This window comes from Rhinatrema bivittatum, chromosome 14 (genome assembly GCF_901001135.1).
Source record: "Rhinatrema bivittatum chromosome 14, aRhiBiv1.1, whole genome shotgun sequence".
In the NCBI taxonomy this organism is placed as follows: Eukaryota; Metazoa; Chordata; class Amphibia; order Gymnophiona; family Rhinatrematidae; genus Rhinatrema; species Rhinatrema bivittatum.
In genome coordinates this window covers 70,167,165-70,194,633 of record NC_042628.1, presented here as the reverse complement: position 1 = coordinate 70,194,633, position 27,469 = coordinate 70,167,165, and the positions used below count along the sequence as shown (strand labels likewise).

Below are 27,469 nucleotides of genomic sequence, written 5' to 3'. Positions count from 1 at the left end.
GGTAATTTAAGACATTTGGGGAGGGGGTTTGGGAGGGTGGGGGATTTATTTTAAAGGGTTGGGGTGGGTTTTTAGGGTTGTTTTAGTGTGCCGGTTTTCCCGCCCTCCCCCTTCCCCCGATTTATGATTTTTGACGATAAATCGGGGGAGTTCCTATTATATATCGCCTCTAACGATTTTTGACGATTTAAAATATATCGGACGATATTTTAAATCGTCAAAAAACGATTCACATCCCTAATGATTACAGAGTGGCTTATACACACAATCAAACATTGCTTTGTCGCAACCTTCTCTGGTTAAACTGTGTTGCCTCAGATCCTGCAACACATGGGATTGTAGATAGGTCACTGTCCTTTCCCTCAGCAGAGTCTCCATTACTTTTCCCACCACCGAGGTGAGGCAGACCGGCCTGTAGTTTCCAGCCTCCTCTCTGCTCCCACTCCTGTGAAGCGGGACCTCCACCGCTCTCCTCCGGTCACAAGAGACCCCTCCCGTTTCCAGGGATCTCTTGACCAGGTCCTGAGGCGGCCCCGCCAGCGCATCTCTGAGCGCCATTATTATTCTGGGGTGTACCTTGTCCGGCCCCCAGCAGAAAGCTGAACTGATTGTGGGAAAATGGAATCAATCCAGGGCAGATTCTGTGCCAAAAATAACCCAATTTGCTCATGGTCTTTGAGAAATAATGAATTTAAATTAAACTGCACTCAAAGGTGCAAAATTCTTCTTTTGTTAATCCCCACCATTCTCCAGCTTCCCAAGTTTGTCCCCAACCTCTCTTTTCTCATTCCCTCTCTCTCTTTCTCTCCTGCACCCACCTCTCACCCCCGTCACCTTTCTCTCTCCTTCTTCCCTCTCTCCCCCTTCAGGCTCTTATCTTACTTTCCCCTCCCTCCATCCATCTCTCTTCCTCTATATTGCCCTGTCTCCCTGCCTAGCTCCCCTCTCTTCTCTCCCTCCCATTTGTCCCACCCCTCAGCTTTTCTCTTCTTCCAACCCCTCTTGCCATCCACCTCCCTCTCATTCCACTTTCTTTATCCTCCCTCTCCCTCCCACCAATCTTCCCTTACCATCCTCTCGCTCCCTCTCCCCGATATCTTACCAGTCTCTCCCCCCTTCCCCAGCCTCTCTGCCACTCTCTGTCCCCCAGCTCTTCCCATAACTTTTCCCTCCACTTCCCCATTCCCTGTCTCACTCGCTCGTCACTCCTCTCTCCATTCTGGTAGCAGCTGTCTTGCCTCCGTTCTGTGACTGATCTTGTCACCTCTGTCTCACTCGCTCGTCAGTCCTCTCTCCATTCTGGTAGCAGCTGTCTTGCCTCTGTTCTGTGACTGATCTTGTCACCTCTGCCGCCTCCTCACCTGTCCTCGTGGGCCAACCTTTCTCCCGCTGCCTCCTCCTCCTCCTGCTGGCATGGCCAGGTGCTATGGCCACTTGACCCTTCTCTAATGCCAAGGCCCGGAAAAATTCTGCCTGGGCGGGGAATTCTGCGGCTTTTGTGCTGCGGAGTCCTCCCAGCCGCATGCGATGTTCAGCCCACGCTGCCCTGTGCTTTTCAATCTACTCATGTTCTTCTGTTCCTTTTTATTTGCGCTCTTCTTATAAGTTACTCTTACAGTTTATGTGCTGTTGTGGTTTTGATGTTGTGCTTGTAGAAAACTCTAATAAAATTAAGTAGAGAAGCAAAACTAAAGTCAAGGACATGGAGGGGTCATCTGAAGCTGGAGGGAGGGAGGCTCAGAGGAAATACCTCTTTATTGAGAGGGTAGGAGGTGCCTGAAATAGCCTTCCAGCAGAGCTGGTGGAGGGACAGGCATAATGGGGGCAGATACAGCAGCAGGAGCAGTAAAGGCCGAGATGAGGCCAAAAAGGGGAGATCTCAGGAGACGGGTGACGTCACGGACCTGAATGGCGGCCTGAGCCAGTTGCTCCGGAGTGCCTAACGCTATCATTGCAGAGAATCGAGCACCATCTGTCTTTCCCCGCATCTAGGAGATCATATCGATACCCTAGACCTTAATAGTTATGGCATCCAAACGCAAGGGCCCCGATTTGCGGCAGTTTACTTACGCGAAGGGGAAAGAAGAAGAGGGGCCCACCGAAGACCGCGAGCCGCCGGCTGAGCCAGCCGAGGAGATGGAGGAAGGCGTGAATTCCAAATCGGAGATGGGACAGAGAGACACTAATATACCTACCCGAGATGAATTTCGCCGCTGGTTCCAAGATCTCCGTCAGGATATGAAAACTAATAAACGGGAGATGTTGGCGAAAATGGCGGAACTGCGGGAAGATATGGCGGACATCGGCCGGCGGGTTGATGAGTGCGATATCCATTTGGAGGGCCACGCCATGCGCCTGGATACGCAGCAGGAAGCGGAGGCCTCTCTTAGCCAGAAATGTGAAGAAGTCACCGCAAAATTGGAAGATCTCGAGAATAGAAGTCGCAGATGTAATCTGCGATTTCGGGGTGTCCCAGAGACTGAGCAATATGCTGACTGTGCGGCGGTGGTTCGATCACTGTGTACATTCTTTCTCTCACCTGAAACGTCAGGGGACGCATTGGAATCAGAGCCGGACATAGCGATTGAGAGGGCGCATCGTACACTGGGTCCCCGGGGCAATAACCAGCCGCGTGATATCATTGCCTGCTTTTTGAGATTCCCCATCAAGGAGCGGATCCTGGCTGTGGCACGCCGGCAGCAATCTTGGCAGTGGGAGTCGCACTAAATCGCGGTGTACGCCGATATATCCCCCATCACATTGAAAAAACAGCAAGAATACCAACCTGTAACAGCGGTGCTACGCAGGGAGAAACTGCGATACCGGTGGTTGTTCCCGGGGGGTCTAGCGGTCACCATCCAAGGCGTCACATCTAAGGCCCTCAGTGTTGCGGAAGCGGCGGCCATTTTGACGACTGCAGGTTTTCCAGTTAACATCCCAGCGCCGCAGCCACAACGTGCGAGGCCGGAGGTCAGAAGATGGCAGCGGGTGGAGCATGGAGGACGCCAGTTGCGCCGGAACGCAAGTGGACAGATTAAGGAGGCGATGGAGAAGCGAGATGGCACCTGAAGTGGTTCTCTCCGATAGACTTGCTGAGTATCTGTGCATGAGTTAACTTTTCGGCGAGTTTTGGTGGTGCAGCAGCACGTGGCTGGAGCCGTACGCTCTGGTTGACTGGTCTTGAGAGATGCACGTTGCATCGGGGGACAAGGTTCAATTGTTTAGCATATGTTTGTTATAGCAAGTTCGGTTCACAAATCGATTAAGGTGGATGGCACTGGAGTAGCGGAGGGCCGCTACAGGGACTTCACTGGTCTCCTCTGCTTAGGCAGAAGCGCCATGCGGTTGTGGCGCATATCTCAATGGGGGGTAGGGGGGAGGGGGAGGGATGGGGGACAGGGGAGACTGTGGAATGTCAGGATAACCGTGCTTTATGGCAAATGCAGGTTAGTTACAGGGACTAGGGAGCTTACATATTTGAAATGGGGGAGTGGAAGGGTATTCTGGGCCCAGATGGGTTTAGGGTTTTGTATACATGCTACCCATGTGACACCAGTGGCTAGTACGTCCTTTACATGATGGCGGTACATATTTTCTCTCTTAATGTTAAGGGACTCCACACCCCAAGAAAACGGCATCTCCTACGGCAGGATATTAAATCCCTAGGAGCCAAGATAATATATCTCCAAGAGACTCACCTAACCAAACGGTACGAGCATTTACTCCACTGGCCAGAGTTCCCCCACAGGGTTTTCTCAGCAGCCAGGCCGAAGGCGAAATATACAGGAGTCTGTATTCTTTTCTGTAGGGGGGAGGACTATGTTATACGCAAACATATTAGTGATGAGCATGGGCGATATGTGCTTGTATGTTTTGACTATCAGGGGACCACTTATACTTTATTGAATATATATGCGCCTAACGATCACCAGCGGGATTTTTATTCCCAGCTTGATGAGTTACTAGACAAAGAAGGGGACTACTCATAGTGGTGGGCGATTTTAATTTGACCCTGGATCCCCTTTTAGACACCTCCAAAGGGGCCCAAGAAGGTTCCCGCCCTCATCGAAAGCGTCTGAAATCTCTTATGGCTACATGGCACTTGGTAGATCCCTGGAGACAGCAGAATCCAATGGGACGAGAATATACATTTTTTTCTGCCTCCCACCAATCATACTCCCATATAGACTTCTTTTTGATTGATTCACTATTGGTGGACAGAATTGGGGATGTAGATGTACAGAATATTACGTGGTCTGATCATGCCTCCATAACTTTAAAGTTGCGGGGCAGCCATGTTGCATCAGGCATTAAATCCTGGAAGATGAATGACACCTTATTGCGGGATGATAAATTTCGCCAACAGCTAATTGATGGCATTCAAGAGTACGTTACTCATAATAAAAGGGCGCCCACCCTGATCTGGGACTGCCTTAAAGCAGTCTTGAGAGGAAAATGTATATCTCAGGGAGCCTACATGAAACGTGCTAAATTAGCGCACAAGCAGTTGCTTCTCCAGAAGATTGAGGCCCTGGCCAGGGAACATAAACTTACGCTTTCGGGGGCTATATACGCTTCATTGCAGCAGGCTCGGGTGGAATTGAAAACGCTGGCCTCGGCAGAGCTGACGGACAAATTAAAAATGTTGAATTTAGAAAGATATGCTTGGGGAAATAGGTCCGGGAAACTCTTGGCCCGATATTTAAAGCGTAGGCAAACACAGAATCAGATTTTGGGAATTCGAGCTGAAGGGGGTGATTTGTTAACATCCCCCCCCGGATATCCGCAAGAGATTCCAAGAATTCTATGATACCCTCTATTCCGCTGAAACTCATATTACTGAAGACCAGATTCAGGGCTATCTTAATAGTGTTACCCTCCCTGTTTTAACATCAGAAGAACGGCATAGATTAGACCAAGAGATCACCGCCTTGGAAATACAGTGGGCTATTAGGGATCTCAAGGCCAATAAGGCTCCTGGCCTCGATGGCTATACGCCCTATTTTTACAAAACTTTTGCCGACTCCTTAACTCCATTGCTTGGGGAGTTATTCAACTCCCTGCGAGATGGGGTTCCCTTGAGGTCAGGATCTAATGAAGCCGGAATCACCATCCTTGGGAAACCGGGTAGAGATCGGCCCATATCACTTCTCAACATTGACCTTAAACTTTTAGCTAAAATTATGGCAAATAGGGTCATGGGGAAGTTAGTACATACGGACCAAGCAGGGTTTATACCTGGCAGAATGGCAGCGGACAACATCCATAAAATTGTAGATCTAATTTGGTGGGCCAGAAGGGAGGGGGTGCAGATGGTCTTGCTCTCTGTCTATGCAGAGAAGGCCTTCGACATGGTGCACTGGCCGTTTTTATTTCAGACTTTGCGGGCCATGAATTTTGGGGACACGTTTTTAACATGGTTACAGTTACTGTACACCAACCCCTCGGCTCGGGTAAAAGTTAATGGAATCTATTCCGAAGCCTTTACTATCCAGAGGGGAACTAGACAAGGCTGTCCCCTGTCACCTTTATTGTTCGCCTTGTTTTTGGAACCGTTGGCTACCACAGTACGGAATACCTCGTGGCTCAATGGGGTAGAGATAGGGGACGAGTCCTATAAAATGTCCATGTTTGCGGACGACATTTTGTTTACTCTGACTAAGCCTGCCATATCGTTAAAAGGAGCTTTAGAAGCCTTAAGTAAGTTTGGTGCGGTTTCCGGATTTAAGCTCAACATAGACAAGTCCGAGATTCTTAATATCACCCTGCCCACTTCTGAGCTTTTGGATCTTAAACAACGGTTTCAGTTCCGATGGGCGTCTTCTAAAATAAAATATTTGGGGGTATACATCAGTAAAGATCCAGCGGAGTTATATCAGTTGAACTACCCGCCCCTAATCCGTAAAATCTTTGATGATCTGGATCGATGGTCTGAACTCTACCTTTCCTGGACGGGGAGGATAGCGTCGGTAAAAATGAATGTGCTTCCCCGGCTTGGCTATTTGTTCCAGGCGCTCCCGATTCATATCCCTGATGCGATGGTTAATAATTGGCAGAAGCGTATCTTTTCCTATATATGGAAACGTCGCCCCCCGAGGGTCGTTCGAACGGTCTTGTACCGACCCCGGCTGCGGGGGGGATTGGGAGTCCCAAATTTGAGGTGGTACCTGGTAGCATCCCAATTAAGGGCTCTGTTCGACTGGCACAGACTAAAAGAACAGAAACAATGGGCGGTCATTGCACAAGAGCGGGTGGGCGCGACCCCACTTACGGCTCGATCCAGTAAGGCCGCGGTAAAAACAGTGAGGTAGTGTCAGGCGCACCCTTCCTCCCCGCACGCACAGTTCTCTTCACTAACTCCCCGATACTCTCCTCTAATCGCATGCAAATGCATGCCGCGGCTGTGAAGCGTTAGGGAAGGGTTATGCCCGCGCAACCCATTTTACTGTATAGGCGTTGTAACAGCGCCTATACAGTAACCTGGGTGCGCTGGTGCCTGTCATTTCAAATGACATTTGAAATGACAGGCACCAGGAAGTGTAAAAAAGTTTAAAAAGTGTAAAAAACAAAAAACCTGTGTGTTATATAAAAAAATAAAACAATTTTAAATACCTGTCGGAGGGCCGTGGGTCCAGGCGGCCGGTGGGCGGCGGGCAGCCATCAGCGGCATCCGGTAGTCCCTTCTCCCTTCCAAAATCGCCAAAATCGCACGGGCGGGTCGGCAGCGGGGGGGGGGGGGCGGCAGCAGGATCCGGGAGCGGCGGGTAGGCAGCAGCGGGGTCCGGGGCAGCGGCAGCGGGGGGGCGGCAGCAGGATCCGGGAGCGGCGGGGTCCGGGGGTGGCAGCGAGATCCGGGGAGCCAGCAGCGGCAGCATGTTCGATCGCGCAGGCAGGTAGGTGGCAAAGTAAAGATGGCCGCCTGCACGGGAAAATCGTGCAATTGGCCGCTGAAGACGTGACGTCACACCCCGTGACGCCAAACGTCGTGACGTCACGTCTTCAGCGGCCAATTGCACGATTTTCCCGTGCAGGCGGCCATCTTTACTTTGCCACCTACCTGCCTGCGCGATCGAACATGCTGCCGCTGCTGGCTCCCCGGATCTCGCTGCCACCCCCGGACCCCGCCGCTCCCGGATCCTGCTGCCGCCCCCCCGCTGCCGCCCCCCCCCCCCCCCCCGCTGCCGCTGCCCCGGACCCCCCGGACCCCGCTGCTGCCTACCCGCCGCTCCCGGATCCTGCTGCCGCCCCCCCCCCCGCTGCCGACCCGCCCGTGTGATTTGGCGATTTTGGCGATTTTGGAAGGGAGAAGGGACTACCGGATGCCGCTGATGGCTGCCCGCCGCCCACCGGCCGCCTGGACCCACGGCCCTCCGACAGGTTTTTAAAATTGTTTTATTTTTTTATATAACACACAGGTTTTTTGTTTTTTACACTTTTTACACTTACCATAGCAGGCCCGAGCCTTGCTACTTTTTCGTTTGTTTTTTTTTGCCCTGGTCCCGTCCGGTCTCCTGCAGCCCCGTCCGGTCCGGACGGGGCTGCAGGAGACCGGACGGGACCAGGGCGGGTAAGCAATGTTTTTACCCTACACTACACTACACTAACTCCTACTAGGGGGAGGCGGTAAACTAGCAGGTTAAGGCCGCGGCAGAACAGCGGGTTACTGAGGAGATAGTATCAGCGCCCGTTACAGTATCGCAGGGGAATAGCTAATTCCTTCATTATACCGCTTTTTCGTTCATTTACATGCCGGGTGCGGAAAGGGTTATGCGTCTGTTTTCAGAAGCGATACGGACGCGTGAAACTGGAGACTGTATCGCCGAACTGCCTTGCGCGCCCAAATTGTGCGCTACGAGCACGTTACAGACGGGCAATCCTCGAGCGGACGATACTGGATCGAGCTGAAAGTTCCCTACTGTGGCAGCCTAAAAGTATGCGTCCCCCCTTGAGCCAGGCTACACATGCAGTTATGATTTGGGACAAGTGGAGGATTTAGTTGACAGGAGATAGACGGTACTATTATAGCTCAAGCTTTCAAACGAACTCTAAGTTTCATGTGGGCAAGGTATCAAACACATTTGGCAGTTGGTATAAGAAAGGAATTAAAAGCTTTGGCCAATTATGGGGATTGGAGGGACTTATCCCCTTCGCATCCTTACAGGAGAGGTATAGCTTACCGCCGGGCGATGTATTTTCATACCTCCAAATTAGACACTTCTTTCAAGCGGAGAAAGTGGGGGGTGATTTGGCACTTGGTAAGACACAATTCGAGTCTTGGTGTGACCAAGCGGATACCTTGAGGAAAGCTATTTCACAGGTATATAATTATCTCAATAAGGACCCTAAAGTTAAGCCCACATATATGCAAGCCTGGGAGAGAGATTTGACACGATCCTTGTCGGATGAGACATGGGATCAGATCTTTGCAAGCACAAAAAAAGGCCTACCCTATTCACAGTTGCTGGAGAATAGATATAAGATATTACTCCGCTGGTATTATACGCCTGCTAGATTACACAAGTTTAACTCCACATATGATAACCGGTGCTGGAAAGGGTGTGGGGAAGAAGGCACGTTCTACCATATGTGGTGGACTTGCCCCTATTTAACGCAGTTTTGGGCTGACTTGACTTCACTTCTTCGAGTGGTATTGGAGATAGAGATAGTCCTCACACCTGAACAGGTGTTATTGAATTTGCCGTTTGATTTGACAGTACTTCAGGGAAAACTAGCTACATATATTATTTCTGCTGCAAAATGCCAGATTGCCCTGGAGTGGAAATTACATGGTCCTATTGCTTTTGAGAAAATTCATGGCCGGCTGCAGACCCTTAGTCTGTTACATGATAGCGTAGGTTCTTTCCGAGCCTGTGAGGTGGCCTCAGCACGGAGGGTGTGGCAGCCGTATAGGGATTGGCAAGCACAACAAGGACTATGAGCCTTTTCATCTCATAACTCTCTTCACAAAAGACAGCATCCCCTGTGATTTCTTTACACACGGTTTATTCCTTATTCTCATAAGCATGCGGTAGGGTGGGAGGGAGTGGATATTACAGATAAGGGAGTTGTTGCACATTGGTATGTAAATGGAACGATATCTATTGTGTTGATAACATGCCTTTATGGTTCATGGTTTATTCGTTCATACCACTGGTGTATGTTTATTGCACACTTTCAATAAAAAAACTTTAATTACAAAAAAAAAAAAGGGGAGATCGCAGAGCTACTCTGCACAGAATGGCGCTAAGACTGTGCTGAGATTTCCAGAAATAGATGGCAAGATTTGGCCAGCGTGAAGTAGCAACGCGGCTTTTGAACCTCCTTGGCTATAAGTAGGGGAGGATGTGGCCATATCGCCTAGCTCACCGGAAAATGGCTGAAAGGATGAGGAGCGACCTCCTGCAGGCGGTCAACCCTGCATGGCTGACAGCTGGGAGATCTCCTCCGTGCAGGGGGCAGTAATAAGAACGAGGAAGCATGATAACCAGAACTAGAGTAATATTTGCAGAATGGGTGGACCTGACCTCCTTCTGTCTACAGTTTCACTAATGCCGCTCTTGTGTTTCTTCTTTTCCTCAGATAAAGTGGAGTCTGTAAACGTTGAGATTTCCCCGGAGGTGGTGGTGGAAGGTAACAGCACCCGTGTCGTTCTGACGTGTGCTGTGTCAAGCGGCACAGGGAACGTAACCTGGACTAAAGATGGACAGAGCCTGCCTCAGCCGGGCAGTGAGGTCCAGATAGAAAACCCACGCAGGACTGATTCTGGGACCTACGTGTGCACCATGACCAACCCGTTGAGCACTGGGTCCGGGAGCAGGAACCTCACTGTCTATTGTGGGTAAAACTCTAATCTTTGACTCTCCCTCTCCTCTTCTTGGCTTTCCTGTCTATCTGGCCTAGCCTCTTGTCATGCAAAGTGCAGAACAGTTGTCACCTCCTCTCTTGACCTGACCCAAGGAGTTTTGAAAATAAAGTTTTCATCTCCTGATAGACTAAATGAGATTATCCAGGAAGAAAGGATGCATTTTACGAAGAGTTCATCATTCTCCTCCAGCATGAAGAGCAGCTTTTTGTGAGAGATTAGATAGCCTTCCGCACAACAGATTAAAGAGTCTTCCAGAAGCTCCGGGTTTGCTCTGCCAAGGTTTAGTACATTAATCTCCTTTTTTGTGGGTGTCTTTTTTTTTTTTTCTCTCCATTTTTAGATGGGCCAGACTCTCCCATAGTAATGATAACCTCAGACAGAGACCCTAACCCCACGCAGTATGTACACTTGAATAGCAACGTCAACCTCACCTGTTCTGCTGACTCTAATCCTCTGGCAACTTATTCCTGGGTTGAGAACAGCGGTGGCCCTGTCGTCATAGGGCCCATCCTGACCAAGTCCAACATACAGCTCAGCCAGGCTGGACAGTACTCCTGCGTTGCATCCAACAGCAGAACTAACAGGATGCTGAGCCATCCCATCACGCTAACCGTCTACGGTGAGTTCTTGCCACGCAAACACCTGGAGCATCCCACATCATTCTCGCTTCCTTTCCATTTGGGCTACTAACGGTTTGCCTCTGTCTCCTAGGTGACCTTGCCTGCTCTTTGGATGCCATCAGAGATAACACAGCACTGCGCTTCCGTTGTGCCTGGCCTGGGGGACCCCTGGCGGTCAGGCTGTATTTTGTGGGGCTGCTGGGGGGCGAGTCTGACTCTTACCTGGAGCAGAATGTGACTGTTCTGGCAGGTCTCAGTGGAAAAACGGTTACCTGTGTGGGGAGTAACGCCATTGTTTCTCAAAACTGCAGCATTATTCCCGGTACTGTGTATGTTTCATTCCTTCTTACACTGCCTGATGCCTTCTTTCCAGTGCTAGCATCAGCGCCTCCGAGGCAGGGAGCTTCCCTCTCACTAACACATCATTCCCAGTATCAGAGCCCGGTGCAGCGTGTCTGCACACCCCAGAGGCAGGGAGCTTCTCTCTCACTAACACATCATTCCCAGTATCAGAGCCCGGTGCAGCGTGTCTGCACACCCCAGAGGCAGGGAGCTTCTCTCTCTCACTAACACATCATTCCCAGTATCAGAGCCCGGTGCAGCGTGTCTGCACACCCCAGAGGCAGGGAGCTTCTCTCTCACTAACACATCATTCCCAGTATCAGAGCCTGGTGCAGAGTGTCTGCACACCCCAGAGGCAGGGAGCTTCTCTCTCACTAACACATCATTCCCAGTATCAGAGCTTGGTGCAGAGTGTCTGCACACCCCAGAGGCAGGGAGCTTCTCTCTCACTAACACATCATTCCCAGTATCAGAGCCCGGTGCAGAGTGTCTGCACACCCCAGAGGCAGGGAGCTTCTCTCTCACTAACACATCATTCCCAGTATCAGAGCCTGGTGCAGAGTGTCTGCACGCTCCAGAGGCAGGGAGCTTCTCTCTCACTCCCAGTATCAGAGCCTGGTGCAGAGGGTCTGCACACCCCAGAGGCAGGGAGCTTCTCTCTCACTAACAAGATTCCCAGTATCAGAGCCCGGTGCAGAGTGTCTGCACACCCCAGAGGCAGGGAGCTTCTCTCTCACTAACACATCATTCCCAGTATCAGAGCCTGGTGCAGAGTGTCTGCACGCTCCAGAGGCAGGGAGCTTCTCTCTCACTAACACATCATTCCCAGTATCAGAGCCCGGTGCAGAGTGTCTGCACACCCCAGAGGGAGGGAGCTTCTCTCTCTCACTAACACATCATTCCCAGTATCAGAGCCCGGTGCAGCGTGTCTGCACACCCCAGAGGCAGGGAGCTTCTCTCTCACTAACACATCATTCCCAGTATCAGAGCCTGGTGCAGAGTGCACATCCCAGAGGCAGGGAGCTTCTCTCTCACACATCATTCCCAGTATCAGAGCCTGGTGCAGAGTGTCTGCACACCCCAGAGGCAGGGAGCTTCTCTCTCACACATCATTCCCAGTATCAGAGCCCGGTGCAGAGTGTCTGCACACCCCAGAGGCAGGGAGCTTCTCTCTCACTAACACATCATTCCCAGTATCAGAGCCTGGTGCAGAGTGTCTGCACACCCCAGAGGCAGGGAGCTTCTCTCTCTCACTAACACATCATTCCCAGTATCAGAGCCCGGTGCAGCGTGTCTGCACACCCCAGAGGCAGGGAGCTTCTCTCTCACTAACACATCATTCCCAGTATCAGAGCCCGGTGCAGCGTGTCTGCACACCCCAGAGGCAGGGAGCTTCTCTCTCACTAACACATCATTCCCAGTATCAGAGCCCGGTGCAGCGTGTCTGCACACCCCAGAGGCAGGGAGCTTCTCTCTCACTAACACATCATTCCCAGTATCAGAGCCCGGTGCAGCGTGTCTGCACACCCCAGAGGCAGGGAGCTTCTCTCTCACTAACACATCATTCCCAGTATCAGAGACTGGTGCAGAGTGTCTGCACACCCAGGAGGCAGGGAGCTTCTCTCTCTCACTAACACATCATTCCCAGTATCAGAGCCCGGTGCAGCGTGTCTGCACACCCCAGAGGCAGGGAGCTTCTCTCTCACTAACACATCATTCCCAGTATCAGAGCCTGGCGCAGCGAGTCTGCACACCCCAGAGGCAGGGAGCTTCTCTCTCACTAACACATCATTCCCAGTATCAGAGCCTGGTGCACAGTGTCTGCACACCCCGGAAGCAGGGAGCTTCTCTCTCACTAACTCATCATTCCCAGTATCAGAGCCTGGTGCAGAGTGTCTGCACACCCCAGAGGCAGGGAGCTTCTCTCTCACTAACACATCATTCCCAGTATCAGAGCCTGGTGCAGAGTGTCTGCACACCCCAGAGGCAGGGAGCTTCTCTCTCACTAACACATCATTCCCAGTATCAGAGCCTGGTGCAGAGTGTCTGCACACCCCAGAGGCAGGGAGCTTCTCTCTCACTAACTCATCATTCCCAGTATCAGAGCCTGGTGCAGAGTGTCTGCACACCCCAGAGGCAGGGAGCTTCTCTCTCACTAACACATCATTCCCAGTATCAGAGCCTGGTGCAGAGTGTCTGCACACCCCAGAGGCAGGGAGCTTCTCTCTCACTAACACATCATTCCCAGTATCAGAGCCTGGTGCACAGTGTCTGCACACCCCGGAAGCAGGGAGCTTCTCTCTCACTAACACATCATTCCCAGTATCAGAGCCTGGTGCAGAGCGTCTGCACGCTCCAGAGGCAGGGAGCTTCTCTCTCACTAACACATCATTCCCAGTATCAGAGCCTGGTGCACAGTGTCTGCACACCCTGGAAGCAGGGAGCTTCTCTCTCACTAACACATCATTCCCAGTATCAGAGCCTGGTGCACAGTGTCTGCACACCCCGGAAGCAGGGAGCTTCTCTCTCACTAACACAACATTCCCAGTATCAGAGCCTGGTGCAGAGTGTCTGCACACCCCAGAGGCAGGGAGCTTCTCTCTCACTAACACATCATTCCCAGTATCAGAGCCCGGTGCAGAGTGTCTGCTCACCCTAGAGGCAGGGAGCTTCTCTCTCACTAACTCATCATTCCCGGTATCAGAGCCTGGTGCAGAGTGTCTGCACACCCCAGAGGCAGGGAGCTTTTCTCTCTCTCACACATAATTCCCAATATCAGAGCCTGGCGCAGAGTGTCTGCACACCCCAGAGGCAGGGAGCTTCTCTCTCACTAACACATCATTCCCAGTATCAGAGCCTGGTGCAGAGTGTCTGCACGCTCCAGAGGCAGGGAGCTTCTCTCTCACTCCCAGTATCAGAGCCTGGTGCAGAGGGTCTGCACACCCCAGAGGCAGGGAGCTACTCTCTCACTAACAAGATTCCCAGTATCAGAGCCCGGTGCAGAGTGTCTGCACACCCCAGAGGCAGGGAGCTTCTCTCTCACTAACACATCATTCCCAGTATCAGAGCCTGGTGCAGAGTGTCTGCACACCCCAGAGGCAGGGAGCTTCTCTCTCACTAACACATCATTCCCAGTATCAGAGCCCGGTGCAGAGTGTCTGCACACCCCAGAGGCAGGGAGCTACTCTCTCACTAACAAGATTCCCAGTATCAGAGCCCGGTGCAGAGTGTCTGCACACCCCAGAGGCAGGGAGCTTCTCTCTCACTAACACATCATTCCCAGTATCAGAGCCTGGTGCAGAGTGTCTGCACGCTCCAGAGGCAGGGAGCTTCTCTCTCACTAACACATCATTCCCAGTATCAGAGCCCGGTGCAGAGTGTCTGCACACCCCAGAGGGAGGGAGCTTCTCTCTCTCACTAACACATCATTCCCAGTATCAGAGCCTGGTGCAGAGTGTCTGCACACCCCAGAGGGAGGGAGCTTCTCTCTCTCACTAACACATCATTCCCAGTATCAGAGCCTGGTGCAGAGTGCACATCCCATAGGCAGGGAGCTTCTCTCTCACACATCATTCCCAGTATCAGAGCCTGGTGCAGAGTGTCTGCACACCCCAGAGGCAGGGAGCTTCTCTCTCACACATCATTCCCAGTATCGGAGCCTGGTGCAGAGTGTCTGCACACCCCAGAGGCAGGGAGCTTCTCTCTCACTAACACATCATTCCCAGTATCAGAGCCTGGTGCAGAGTGTCTGCACACCCCAGAGGCAGGGAGCTTCTCTCTCACTAACACATCATTCCCAGTATCAGAACCTGGTGCAGAGTGTCTGCACACCCCGGAGGCAGGGAGCTTCTCTCTCACTAACACATCATTCCCAGTATCAGAGCCTAGTGCAGAGTGTCTGCACACCCCAGAGGCAGGGAGCTTCTCTCTCACTAACACATCATTCCCAGTATCAGAGCCTGGTGCAGAGTGTCTGCACACCCCAGAGGCAGGGAGCTTCTCTCTCACTAACACATCATTCCCAGTATCAGAGCCTGGTGCAGAGTGTCTGCTCACCCCAGAGGCAGGGAGCTTCTCTCTCACTAACACATCATTCCCAGTATCAGAGCCTGGTGCAGAGTATCTGCACACCCCAGAGGCAGGGAGCTTCTCTCTCACTAACACATCATTCCCAGTATCAGAGCCTGGTGCAGAGTGTCTGCACACCCCAGAGGCAGGGAGCTTCTCTCTCACTCCCAGTATCAGAGCCTGGCGCAGAGTGTCTGCACGCTCCAGAGGCAGAGAACTTCTCTCTCACTAACACATCATTCCCAGTATCAGAGCCTGGTGCAGAGTGTCTGCACACCCCAGAGGCAGGGAGCTTCTCTCTCACTAACACATCATTCCCAGTATCAGAGCCCGGTGCAGAGTGTCTGCACACCCCGGAGGCAGGGAGCTTCTCCCTCACTAACACATCATTCCCAGTATCAGAGCCTGGTGCAGAGTGTCTGCACACCCCAGAGGCAGGGAGCTTCTCCCTCACTAACACATCATTCCCAGTATCAGAGCCTGGTGCAGAGTGTCTGCACACCCCAGAGGCAGGGAGCTTCTCTCTCACTAACAGATCATTCCCAGTATCAGAGCCCGGTGCAGAGTGTCTGCACACCCCAGAGGCAGGGAGCTTCTCTCTCACTAACACATCATTCCCAGTATCAGAGCCCGGTGCAGAGTGTCTGCACACCCCGGAGGCAGGGAGCTTCTCCCTCACTAACACATCATTCCCAGTATCAGAGCCTGGTGCAGAGTGTCTGCACACCCCAGAGGCAGGGAGCTTCTCTCTCACTAACACATCATTCCCAGTATCAGAGCCCGGTGCAGAGTGTCTGCACACCCCGGAGGCAGGGAGCTTCTCCCTCACTAACACATCATTCCCAGTATCAGAGCCTGGTGCAGAGTGTCTGCACACCCCAGAGGCAGGGAGCTTCTCTCTCACTAACACATCATTCCCAGTATCAGAGCCTGGTGCAGAGTGTCTGCACACCCCAGAGGCAGGGAGCTTCTCTCTCACTAACGCATCATTCCCAGTATCAGAGCCTGGTGCAGAGTGTCTGCACACCCCAGAGGCAGGGAGCTTCTCTCTCTCACTAACACATCATTCCCAGTATCAGAGCCTGGTACAGAGTGTCTGCACACCCCAGAGGCAGGGAGCTTCTCTCTCACTAACACATCATTCCCAGTATCAGAGCCTGGTACAGAGTGTCTGCACACCCCAGAGGCAGGGAGCTTCTCTCTCACTAACACATCATTCCCAGTATCAGAGCCTGGTGCAGAGTGTCTGCACACCCCAGAGGCAGGGAGCTTCTCTCTCACTAACACATCATTCCCAGTATCAGAGCCTGGTGCAGAGTGTCTGCACACCCCAGAGGCAGGGAGCTTCTCCCTCACTAACACATCATTCCCAGTATCAGAGCCTGGTGCAGAGTGTCTGCACACCCCAGAGGCAGGGAGCTTCTCTCTCACACATCATTCCCAGTATCAGAGCCTGGTACAGAGTGTCTGCACACCCCAGAGGCAGGGAGCTTCTCTCTCACTAACACATCATTCCCAGTATCAGAGCCTGGTGCAGAGTGTCTGCACACCCCAGAGGCAGGGAGCTTCTCCCTCACTAACACATCATTCCCAGTATCAGAGCCTAGTGCAGAGTGTCTGCACACCCCAGAGGCAGGGAGCTTCTCTCTCACACATCATTCCCAGTATCAGAGCCTGGTGCAGAGTGTCTGCACACCCCAGAGGCAGGGAGCTTCTCCCTCACTAACACATCATTCCCAGTATCAGAGCCTAGTGCAGAGTGTCTGCACACCCCAGAGGCAGGGAGCTTCTCTCTCACTCACACCATTCCCACTATCAGAGCCCAGTGAAAGTGTCTGCACACCCCAGAGGCAGGGAGCTTCTCTCTCACTCACACCATTCCCACTATCAGAGCCCAGTGAAAGTGTCTGCATACCTCAGAGGCCAGGGAGCTTTTCTAACCTCTGGCTTCTTCCATCCAGCTGATGTTTCTACAACAAATATATTCATGGGCCATGACTCAGGGTTACTAGAAGCCCTTTTATGCCCTAGACCTAAAGAGCTGTATCCAATTATTTGTGTGTCCTATGTCTTGCAGAAGCTCCTTCTAACTTGAGTACTTCCATAAGAGCCTTTCAGGAAGCCTCTGGCTCTATGACTGTGCAGATCGTGGGCCAGGGCCAGTACAATCCCATAGTCGCTCAGTGGTTGAAGGATTCTAAGCAGCTCGTGAGTGGAGGAAAATACCAGCTCAGTAATGACTCCACCCAACTGACCATCTCCAACTTCACTTTGGAAGAGGACCTTGGAAGCTATACCTTCCTGTGCAATAATCCCCTGGGCGGTCAGAACACGACCCTCGCCGTCGTAGGTGAGTGCTCTCAGAACCTGATTTATTCCCCACTGTTCCTCATCCCTGAGTATATGGCACAGACTCTCTTGTGAACTGTAAGCATGTGGCATTATTTTTATCCAAGGATAGGAATGATTGGAGTGTCACAGTGCCCTGACTGTAATTGGGCATGCCAGTCTGTGGTATGACAATACTGTGGATTAACACATTAAGGTTGTACATTTAGGAATTCATTCAGTAATTGGAAATGTTAACATAATTCTGGATGCTATGGCATGGAGGAGTAGTGTATACTGGTTAAAGCAGCAGACTACGAACCAGGGAAGTCAGCATTCAGATCCCGTGAACACTTCTTGTGACCTTGGGCAAGTCACGTCATCTTGCTTCAGGTACAAACGTAGGTCCCTGTTTACTAATAGACATAGAATGAGAGAAAACCTTTATAAATCAGGCTCTTAGATTGTAATCCTTCTGAGAAGAAAGAAATAGCTGCTGAATCTGAATGCAATCTGCTCTGAAATGGCTGACCGTGTGATTCACTAAGGCCTCTTACCCATGCTGTGCCTATAGGGAAAAGACCTTGATGAATCAGGCCCCAAGTGTTATTAAAAGGAAGTTGCTGTTTTCACATAGATAAGCAGGGATGAATTAGCCCTGCTGTCTGGGACGTCCTCCGGGTGGCCAGGTGGCGGAGCTTCTCCAAGCACATAGAGGCTGTTTGATGTGTGTGCCTGCGTGTGGTTTCCTGCACGGCTCCCAGCTTGCCTCGGTCTTTTTCTTCCGCGCTGCAGGTAGCATGTGGAGTGCTCCTCCTCCTCGAACCAAAAAAAAAAATACCAAAGAAGAAAAAACTTGAAGATGCCGGGGTCGCCTGGCTTTAAGTTCTGCCGGTGCGGCAAGATCATGTCGGCGACTGACAGCCACCTCAGGTGATACATCTGCCTTGGTCCGAACCATGATCAGGCTGCATGCAGGGACTGTGGCCGCATGCCCCCAGGACTGTGGCCGCATGCCCCCAGGGCCCAACGTCAGTGGGCCGCCAGGATTGCAAAACTCAAGGAGGCAGCATCATGGGATCGGTGCAGTCATCTCTCGGGCCTAGTCGGGACCGGCAGGCCTCGAAGCAAAAACGGCCTCCTCTGTGGGCCCTTTGGGCGACCCAGGCGTCCCCACATGGACCATCGTGGGATGCGCCGCCATTGCCTCCAAAGGCGTCAGCTGACTCTGGCGCACTGACGCACTCTCCCGACACAGCACGCGCCAACGCACATGCTTCGAGGCATGGCTCCGCACTAGTGCAATCAGGGAAGACGTGCACGAGAAGTTGGCCGACCTTCCATGTCTGCCAGACAACCTATTTGGAGACAAGTTGTGCAAGATGGTGGCACAGCTCAAAGAACAGAATGTTGCAGTCATGTCACTAACATCTCCCATGGCCGCTGCATCCACCAAGAGGTATTATCCAACTTACAGAAAGCCTTACTTCCAGAGACGCCCATACAGACCATACCTATCCTTCCACCCGCAGCCTTATCCACCAGGCCGCAGAACCGCTCTCGGTAGCATAATCCATGACATTCACACCCTCCCCCCAACAGCAACAACCCAAAACTCCTCAAGGTTTTTAGAAAATGCCGGGCTGCCTCTACCGCTACCTGTTGGAGGGAGACTTTCCTATTTCCTTCTCTCTTGAGAAGTGATCACCTCTGACTGCTGGGTGCTAAAATTCCTCAGGGAAGACTACAGCCTCAATTTGAAGTCCACACTGTCCCTTCCCCACCTGGTGCAGATGAAGCAGGTCGACTCACGTAGCTGCCATTCCCTAAGGGAAGAGGTCACCAAGCTGCTTCTTCAAAGTTCCATCCGCCGAGTCCCTGTCACTCAGCACCATCAAGGATTCTGCTCCCAGTACTTCCTCATCCCCAAGAAATCTGGGGACCTTTGTCCAATTCCCAATCTCCAGACTTTCAGCAAGTTCCTGGCCAGGGAGAAATTCAAGATGACTTCCCTCAAATCCATCCTGCCCTTCCTACGGCCCAACGATTAGATGTGTTCACTTTACCTCAAGGATGCGTACTCCCATAATCCTATGCACCATGCATCCAGGCAGTACCTATGCTTACAGGTCAGTGGACGCCACTTTCAATACAAGGTGCTCCCCTTTGGCCTCTCATCAGCCCAGAGGGCCTTCATCAACTGTCCAGCGGTAGCTGTGGCCCACCTGCGGAAACAGGGAATCCAACTGTTTCCTTACCTCGATGACTGGCTGCTGGTAGTCCTGGATCCCCCCACTATCCTCAGCCACCTTCTAACAATCATCAGCTTCCTGGAAAATCTGGGCCTGATCGCCAATTACGAGAAATCCAATCTACACGCACCTCGGGCCTTGCAATTCATTGGGGCCTACATCAATACGGAGTTAGACAGAGCATTTCTTTCGAACGACAGAGCCCTTACCCTGCAAATCCTGGCGGCTCAGCTCCTGAACACCAAGAGCGCCTCTGCATTCGCGGTCACATGGCAGCATCCATCTATGTGGTGCTGTGCACCCATCTGCCCATGTGCCGCCTGCAGTGGGGCTTGAAATTGCAGTGGACTCAACTCCGACTTCCCTTATCCTGACAGGTTGTCCTCATGCCGAGCATGAAAAAAGACCTGCACTGGTGGCTAGAGCCAACTGTGCTCACAAAGGGAGCACCCCTCTGTCCACCGGCCCACCAACTGGTTCTCACCACGGATGCATCGAACAAAGGGTGGAGTGCCCACCTAGCCCAGGTTCAAACTCAGGGACTCTGGTCCAACTGGGAGAGGGCCCAGCAGATCGGTCTACTGGAACTTCGGGCCATCTGCAATGCACTGCGCACATTCGAGAGGTTCCTTCGGGGGAAAACAGTCATGATCCATATGGACAACCAAGTAGCGATGTTCTACATAAACAAAAAATTTTCTACATAAACAAAGTTCCTGGACATTATGCAAGGAAGTGGTGCAGATCTTGGAATGGGCGGAATGGCGTTCCATCGCATTTCAGGCGACTTACCTACTGGGGATAGAGAACTCCAGAGCAGTCAAGCTCAGCAGAATCTTCCACCCCCACGAATGGGAGCTTTGACAGGACATGGCAGAAAGACTCTTTCAAACTTGGGGTCTTCCTCGCGTCGATCTTTTTGCTACCAAGCACAACCGAAAAGTAAGGACTTTCTGCTCGGTTTACCCCAACACTGAGCTCCTAGCTCAGGACGCTTTCCTCATCTCTTGGATGGGGGAGGATCTCCTCTAAGCTTACCCTCCCATACCACTCATTTCCTGGACGATTCAAAAGTGCATCGAAGACATGGCCGATCTCATCCTCATAGCGCCGATGTGGCACAGACAACCGTGGTACGCCTATCTGATCCGTCTCTCCATCGACTGGCCCATCCCATTTTTATTGCAACTCCCTTCTGCTAGGTCTACCCCTTCTGCTAGGTCTACCCCTTCTGCTAGGTCAACTCCCTTCTGCTAGGTCTACCCTTCAACACCATCAAACCATTACAGATGGTACAGAATTCCGCTGCTAGAATCCTCACAAGTTCTAACAAAAAAGACCATATCACCCCAATCCTTCGTAACTTACATTGGCTTCCCATCAAACATAGGATACTCTATAAGATACTCACAATAGTACACAAAGCAATATACAATCTGGCTCCTATCATGCTAAGCACCCAACTTCAACCGCATACATCTTCTAGACCAATTAGAAGCGCATACAAAGGAACACTGCATGTCCCACAAGTAAAATCAGCATTGAGCAAACGAGCATTATCTTCAGCTGGACCCCACCAGTGGAACGCTCTCCCCCCAGATCTAAGACTAGAACCCAGTCATCAAGAGTTCAAAAAAAGACTGAAGACCTGGCTTTTCCAACAAGCCTTCCCAGATTCTCAATGATACTTAGACAGGAGGACCTCCTAAATACTAGGTATCCCTAAATTATCGACACCTCACCAATTCCTACTATCAGGACTCCACAACTGCTCAATCAATTTGAATCCATAAGTTCACTATATTATTCTTATTGTATCTATATGGTAGATTTGACAGGTCATCTCTACTACGTTAAATAGTTAAATTGTATATACATATTATATTATATTTATTATTACCATGTTAAATTGACATCCGGTTTTATTGTTCCTTATGTTCTACAGTTCTATGTAAAGCCCCCATCCGCTGTTGGGCAGTTCATCGTTTTATGTAAACCGGAGTGATTTGTAATTCCCACAAGAACTTCGGTATATAAAAATTAAAAATAAATAAATAAATAAATCCCTCTCTGTCACAGCGCAGACTTGCTCTCGCAGGAAGGAGGCTCCCTTCTTCACCCCGTCCACTCCTCTCTGCATCTCAAGTGTAGAGATTGAAAGGACGGTATTAAATCACCTGAACTTGTCTCTGCAAATTCAGGATATTCTAATTTCCTCCATGAGCGCACCTTCTCTTCTCTGCGGGAGGACGCTCCTGCTCTCCAAGAACTTTTCTCTGCACTCAACACTTTCATCTGGGGACTACCAGTCAGCAGGGCTAATTCATCTCTGCTTGTCTACATGAAAAAAGCCAGTTTGCTTACCATAAATAGTATTTTCCGGAGATGGCAGGATGAATTAGCCACACTGACCTGCCCGCCTCCCTGGACAGTCTCGCCCTGGTTCTTGGTAAGCTTTGAAATGGACTGAGAGCTGGGAGCTGTGCAGGAAACCACTCGCAGGCGCAAACATCAAAACTCTATGTGCTTGGAGAAGCTCCGCCACCTGGCCACCCGGAGGACATCCCAGACAGCAGGGCTAATTCATCCTGCTACCTACGGAAAATACCGTTTACGGTAAGGAAACTTGCTTTTCTCACAGGACGTAATGGCATCAGATTCTTCCTCCAGCCACACTGTGATAGTGCAGAATTCCACTTCACACGCTGGTGCACAAATGTTTACTTCCTAAACCTTCATTTTCCAGCTCCCTCGATCTCCAGCTGCAGAGTGACCCGTAACGCAGATTCCAAGTCAGCCATCGTCTCCTGGACTGTGCCACAGGGTGCTGTCATCACTGGATTTCAAGTCCAAATGCAGGGCCCAGCACTGAGCCGGGCTGCGGGGGACTGGCAGCTCCTGCAGAACTTGAGCAGTGCTGACCGCTCCTACCTAGTGTCTGGCCTCCAGCCCTCAGCGACCTATACCTTCAGGGTTGTGCCCCAGATGGGAAGCATGCAAGGGACGCCCTCCAGCTCACAGACTGTGGCCCCAGGTGAGTGGATGCTGGCAGGGGAAGGTCTCTTTGTCACAGGATTATTCAGTCTGGCTCACTAAGAGCTCCTCTGTGGTCAGGGGCTTGTTTTGGCATATGCGAGGTATCGGAGAGTTGGGGGTCAGGTAACCTAGCAACCAGCTTTTCAAAACCCTTGCCCCTAAATCCTGCATGCCTTCTATCACACCTCCACCTCTACGCTGATCCCTTCTCTCCAGCCCCTGTCTCACATTCCTCGGTCAGTAACTCCTCTGGCCCTCTCCAACTCTTCCTCACCTACTCTAGCCACTCTCTCCCTTCTCCACGCTGCAGCCAGTCCCCCTCCCCAGCCAGGCACCCTCATCACCCTCCAGGTCATTATTTCCCCCTTTCAACTGCTGTTGCTGTCACCAATTGGAGCTGGCAGGAGGAGAAAGAGAAAGCCGCAGTGCCGAGTCGTACCCCATCTTCCTTCTCTGTTGCCAGAACTGCAGTAGTGCTTTGAACCACAAGGGACGTCGTAGCACCGCGCAGCTTCTCCATCAACAAACAGGATTACATCGGTCATAAATGGTGGGTGACATTATGGTCCCAGCTCTAAGCATTTGTGGGGGAGTTGCTGGGCACAGTCACTGTCTCGTGAGCCCCTCGGTCTTTCTTCGTCTGAGCTACCGCTTGCATGGTTTACACCCCAGAGTTCTGAAAGAATTAAAAAATGAAATTGCAGATAGGTTACAAATTACTAGTAATACATCATTAAAATCATGCATTATACCCTAAGACTGGAGGTTGGCAATGTAACGCCGATCTTTAAAAAGGGCTCCAGGGGTGATCCGGAAAACTACAGACCAGGGAGCCTGACTTCAGTGCCAGGAAAAATCAAGGAAACTATTCTAAAGATCAAAATCTCAGAGCATATAGACAGACATGGTTTAATGGGACACAGCCAGCATGGATTTACCCAGGGCAAGTCTTGCCTCACAAATCTCCTACATTTTTTTGAAGGAGTTAATAAACATGTGGATAAAGGTGAACCGGTAGATGCAGTGTATTTGGATTTTCAGAAGGCGTTTGACAAAGTCCCTCATGAGAGGCTTCTAGGAAAAGTAAAAAGTCATGGGATAGGAGGCGATGTCCTTTCATGGATTGCAAACTGGCTAAAAGACAGGAAACAGAGAGTAGGATTAAATGGTCAATTTTCTCAGTGGAAAAGGGTAAACAGTGGAGTGCCTCAGGGATCTGTACTTGGACTGGTGCTTTTCAATATATTTATAAATGATCTGGAAAGGAATAGGACGGATGAGGTTATCAAATTTGCGGATGACACAAAATTATTCCAATTTTTTAAATCACAAGTGGATTGTGATAAATTTCAGGAGGGTCTTGTGAGCTGGAAGATTGGGTGTCCAAATGGCAGATGAAATTTAATGTGGATAAGTGAAGGTGATGCATATAGGGAAACATAACCCTTGCTGTAGTTGCACGATGTTAGGTTCCATTTTACACAGGTCAGCCTTGACTGGTTGAGGAAACCCACTCTGCAACCCAAGTCCTTCCTGCCGCCTCCCTCCCCACTCTGTCCTACAGCTAACAGGGTCGGAGCGTGGAGAAAAGAGCTACCCTGCTTCCTAATCCCAACCCCTCTCCTCCTGCTCTTTCTCCCCAGTCCCAGGCAACTTGTAGGGGATGGCAACAGAGATTTCACAAGTGCTTGCAGAGAAATCGCCGACTGTCTGGTTCAGACCTCCAGCCCTGACTCTGTGCTGCCTATTTAATTCATTTTAAGAGTTTATAAGCCACCTTATCCTAGGGTCAAGGAGGCTTACAAAAGAAACATTCATAAACAGCGGTGCTTACAAAAGGAGGAGCAGCCTAGTGGTTAGAGCAGTGGCTATGAACCAGGGGACCAGGGTCCGAGTCCCGGTGTTGCTCCTTGTGACCTTGGGCAAGTCACTTTACCCTCCGTTGCCTCAGGTACAAAATTAGACTGTAAGCCCTCCGGGGACAGGGAAATGCCTACAGTACCTGAATGTAATGCACTTTGAAGCGCTGTGAAAAGTGGAATATAAATAAATAAATAAATAAATAAAAATGAACGGAGGACATTGGTTAACAATGCTGCCAACCCCGCCCCTCTCACAAATGGGGCTTTCTAGAAGCGTTAGCAAAACCTAAGTAATTCCTTGGCTATCTGCTGGATTTGTAGACGTCCAAGCACAGTCATATTTAACTCTTTTCTTTTCCCCCCCTCTGGTAGTTTCCCAGGGCCTCAGCGCTGGCGCCATTGCTGGGATTGTGATTGGTTCTGTCTTCGGGGCTCTCCTACTCATCGCGCTTCTGGTCCTCCTCATCTGCTGTGTCCGGAAACAGAAAGGTGAGTTTGGCCCTGTCACCTCGCGCTTCCTTCAGAGCTGGAGAACGTTCGGCCTCCGTTTCCCCGCTTCCCTCCTTCACCTCTTCTAACCTTGGACCTGTGGGCGAGTCGCGCTCTCTCTCCTGTTGCCTCAGGTGCCCCGGGGTAAAACCAGGACTGGATCGGTCTGCTCTTGATGGCATGGAGCTTCAGGACTATCCCTCATGCATGAATGAAGAAAACCTTCTTTACTGTTTTGATTTTTTTTTTTTTTTTTGTAGGCAAAAGCAAGGAAGTCCCGCCTAATCCTCAGGCTGTAAGGCACCCGCAGTCTCAGCTGGTGAGTGTCTCCAGAAGGCTTGCTTTGGAAAGACACAGGATTAATGGCTAAACGGCTTAAGGCTCGCTCTTTACCTGCTGTATGGATCTGGGATAAACATGGGGCATTCTGCTTTGTATACTCACGAGGGGGCTGATGCAGTACCGTCCACAGTGGCCAGTGCACAGCTTAACATGCAATTGGATACGACTTTGGAAGCACATCCATAATCCCTGACGCAATACAGGGATTAGCGCATCCAAAACGCAGGTCCAAATCATCACGGAACTAATTATCCCTCATCACATGTAAATTCCATGTAGATGAGGGATCCACGCGATGCAAAAAGAATTTCTCAAACAGCCAATGTGCCCCTTGCAACGCAACAAATTTTACACCAGCTCGGGGCTGGCATAAAGGTCTGCCGCACTCAGGGATGCATTGAAAAGAAATCCTGCTTTCTGTGATTCCTCCTAATAGTATCGTAGCGATACTAAGTAGGAGGAGACAAATAAAACAGATTTAGTTTAAAAAAAAAAAAGTTTTTGAAAAACAAAAAAAAAAAATTCTGGACGCCTAATGTACGCACACAAGATCTACGGTCCAGGCCGCGCACCTGGTGCGAGTCTATGCCGGCAGTGGGGGAGAACGGACGTGCATAGATTGAGTGTCCTCAACCCGCTTGACAGCCACCTCTCCTGTGAGCCTGATGCCGAGGAGGCGCTAGGGACGCAAACATTTTCCCTAGCGCCTCCTTTTTTTTTTTCGCGACCTCCCTCTGCATCGCACGCCCAGGAGAGGTGGCTGGGTGCGCGCTAGGAAAACGGGCGCTCAGCACCGGGTGCCTGTTTTCTGCGCACAAATATTGCATCGGCCCTCGCTGTCTTATGTTGTCCCAGCGCTGCCTGAAGTTGCAGAGGGATCAATGCAATAAGCTGCCGTAGGCTTAAATGCATATTTTTGTGTGCGTGATTTTACTCCTGATTTAATAAGGATTTTAGTGCACACATCCATGTAAATCCCATGTTAATGAAGGCATTAGCTATTGCTCCCCAATCTAGGGAGGTGCATTAATGACCCGAAGGCGTAACTCATACACTTTTAACTCTGGAAATTTAACTTCTGGGTCAGATGTTTGGGGCTAGTATTAGTCTACGGTGTGGTGCCAGAGTGGTCCTGAGCGTGGGCTCCTGGACGCGGGTCTTCCAGGTCCAGGGGGGACCACCACAGCTAGGAACGCTGGCCTGGAGTCATGCTGGCAAAACCTCATTGACTAATACTAGCCCCAAAAATGTGTGAGCATCCTCTGACCCAGGATGCTCTAAGTTTAAACAAAAATATGAGCTAAGGACTGGGGAACCTGAGGAGCCTTCTACCTCGGGGCTCCTGAGCTAGAGGAGTTCTGCCCTGCGGCCTCCCCCCCATCCTCTAATTCCCCCTCCCCCCCCCCCAGCTAAGTTCACTTTATTTATTTATCTGTATAAAAGGGTTTCTGTTCCACCAAATTCAACAACATTGATAGGGATCTGCAGGCCAAGTAATTTCATTTTATTTGGTTTTCATTTCCTGAACTGAAACCACGCCAGAACAAAAAAAAAAAACAAAACCCTGAAAGAAGCCGTCCCAAGGCTTTCTAACCTCCCTTCTCATCTCCTTCCTGCCCCGAGGAGATGTGAAGGGAGAGAGGGACCGATAACCGAATTTCCCTGGCTTGCAGGGACAGGAAAACTCTGGCCATGTCAGACTCTGCGCTGAAAGCTGTCCGGAGTATTGTGTTTGCCTCGCAGCTCACACAGCCGAGACAGCTCACTAAGAGAAGCTAGATTGGATATTGGATGATAGCTGGAAGGATCCATTAACGGTGATGTATGCTTTTTTTAAAGCTGACCAAACTGTAGCGCTCTTAAGTGTATCCAGGATAGAGCTTGCAGCAAATGAGGAATTAATAAAATGTGTTAAAGCACTAAGCAGGGTCTGCCTCAGGGCCCACGGGAAGAGGAGAGGAGAGGAGCTGGATTTCCGCTGCATTCATCAATCCCGGACTTCTGAAAGTCTGGCCAAAGCGTGGGAAGAAATATCAGATAAAGGAGAGGAGGCCATAGAGGACGGAAGAGTAGAAATGTAACGGGAATACAAACCGGTAAATGCCTCGCAATCCTCTAACCTTAGGGTTATCTACTAAATTCCTTACTGCGCTAAAAGAAATTCAGGCGGCTGATTTAAGAACATAAGAACATAAGAAAATGCCATTCTGGGTCAGACCAAGGGTCCATCAAGCCCAGCATCCTGTTTCCAACAGTGGCCAATCC

General features: G+C 50.9%; 1 protein-coding gene across 3 annotated transcripts in view; it reads left to right on the top strand.

Moving 5' to 3' along the window:
* LOC115075911 (V-set and immunoglobulin domain-containing protein 10-like) overlaps positions 1 to 27,469 on the top strand; it is a 76,017-nt gene that overhangs the window by 38,749 nt on the left and 9,799 nt on the right. For 2 of the 3 annotated variants that reach the window (XM_029576857.1, XM_029576856.1), the window contains exons 3-9: positions 9,580 to 9,834; positions 10,206 to 10,484; positions 10,577 to 10,807; positions 16,973 to 17,245; positions 22,222 to 22,509; positions 24,746 to 24,862; positions 25,123 to 25,181. In XM_029576857.1, coding sequence (XP_029432717.1) covers positions 9,580 to 9,834; positions 10,206 to 10,484; positions 10,577 to 10,807; positions 16,973 to 17,245; positions 22,222 to 22,509; positions 24,746 to 24,862; positions 25,123 to 25,181 — 1,502 coding nt within the window. The remainder of the gene's footprint in view (positions 1 to 9,579; positions 9,835 to 10,205; positions 10,485 to 10,576; positions 10,808 to 16,972; positions 17,246 to 22,221; positions 22,510 to 24,745; positions 24,863 to 25,122; positions 25,182 to 27,469) is intronic. The other variant, XM_029576859.1, reaches the window with a different exon arrangement.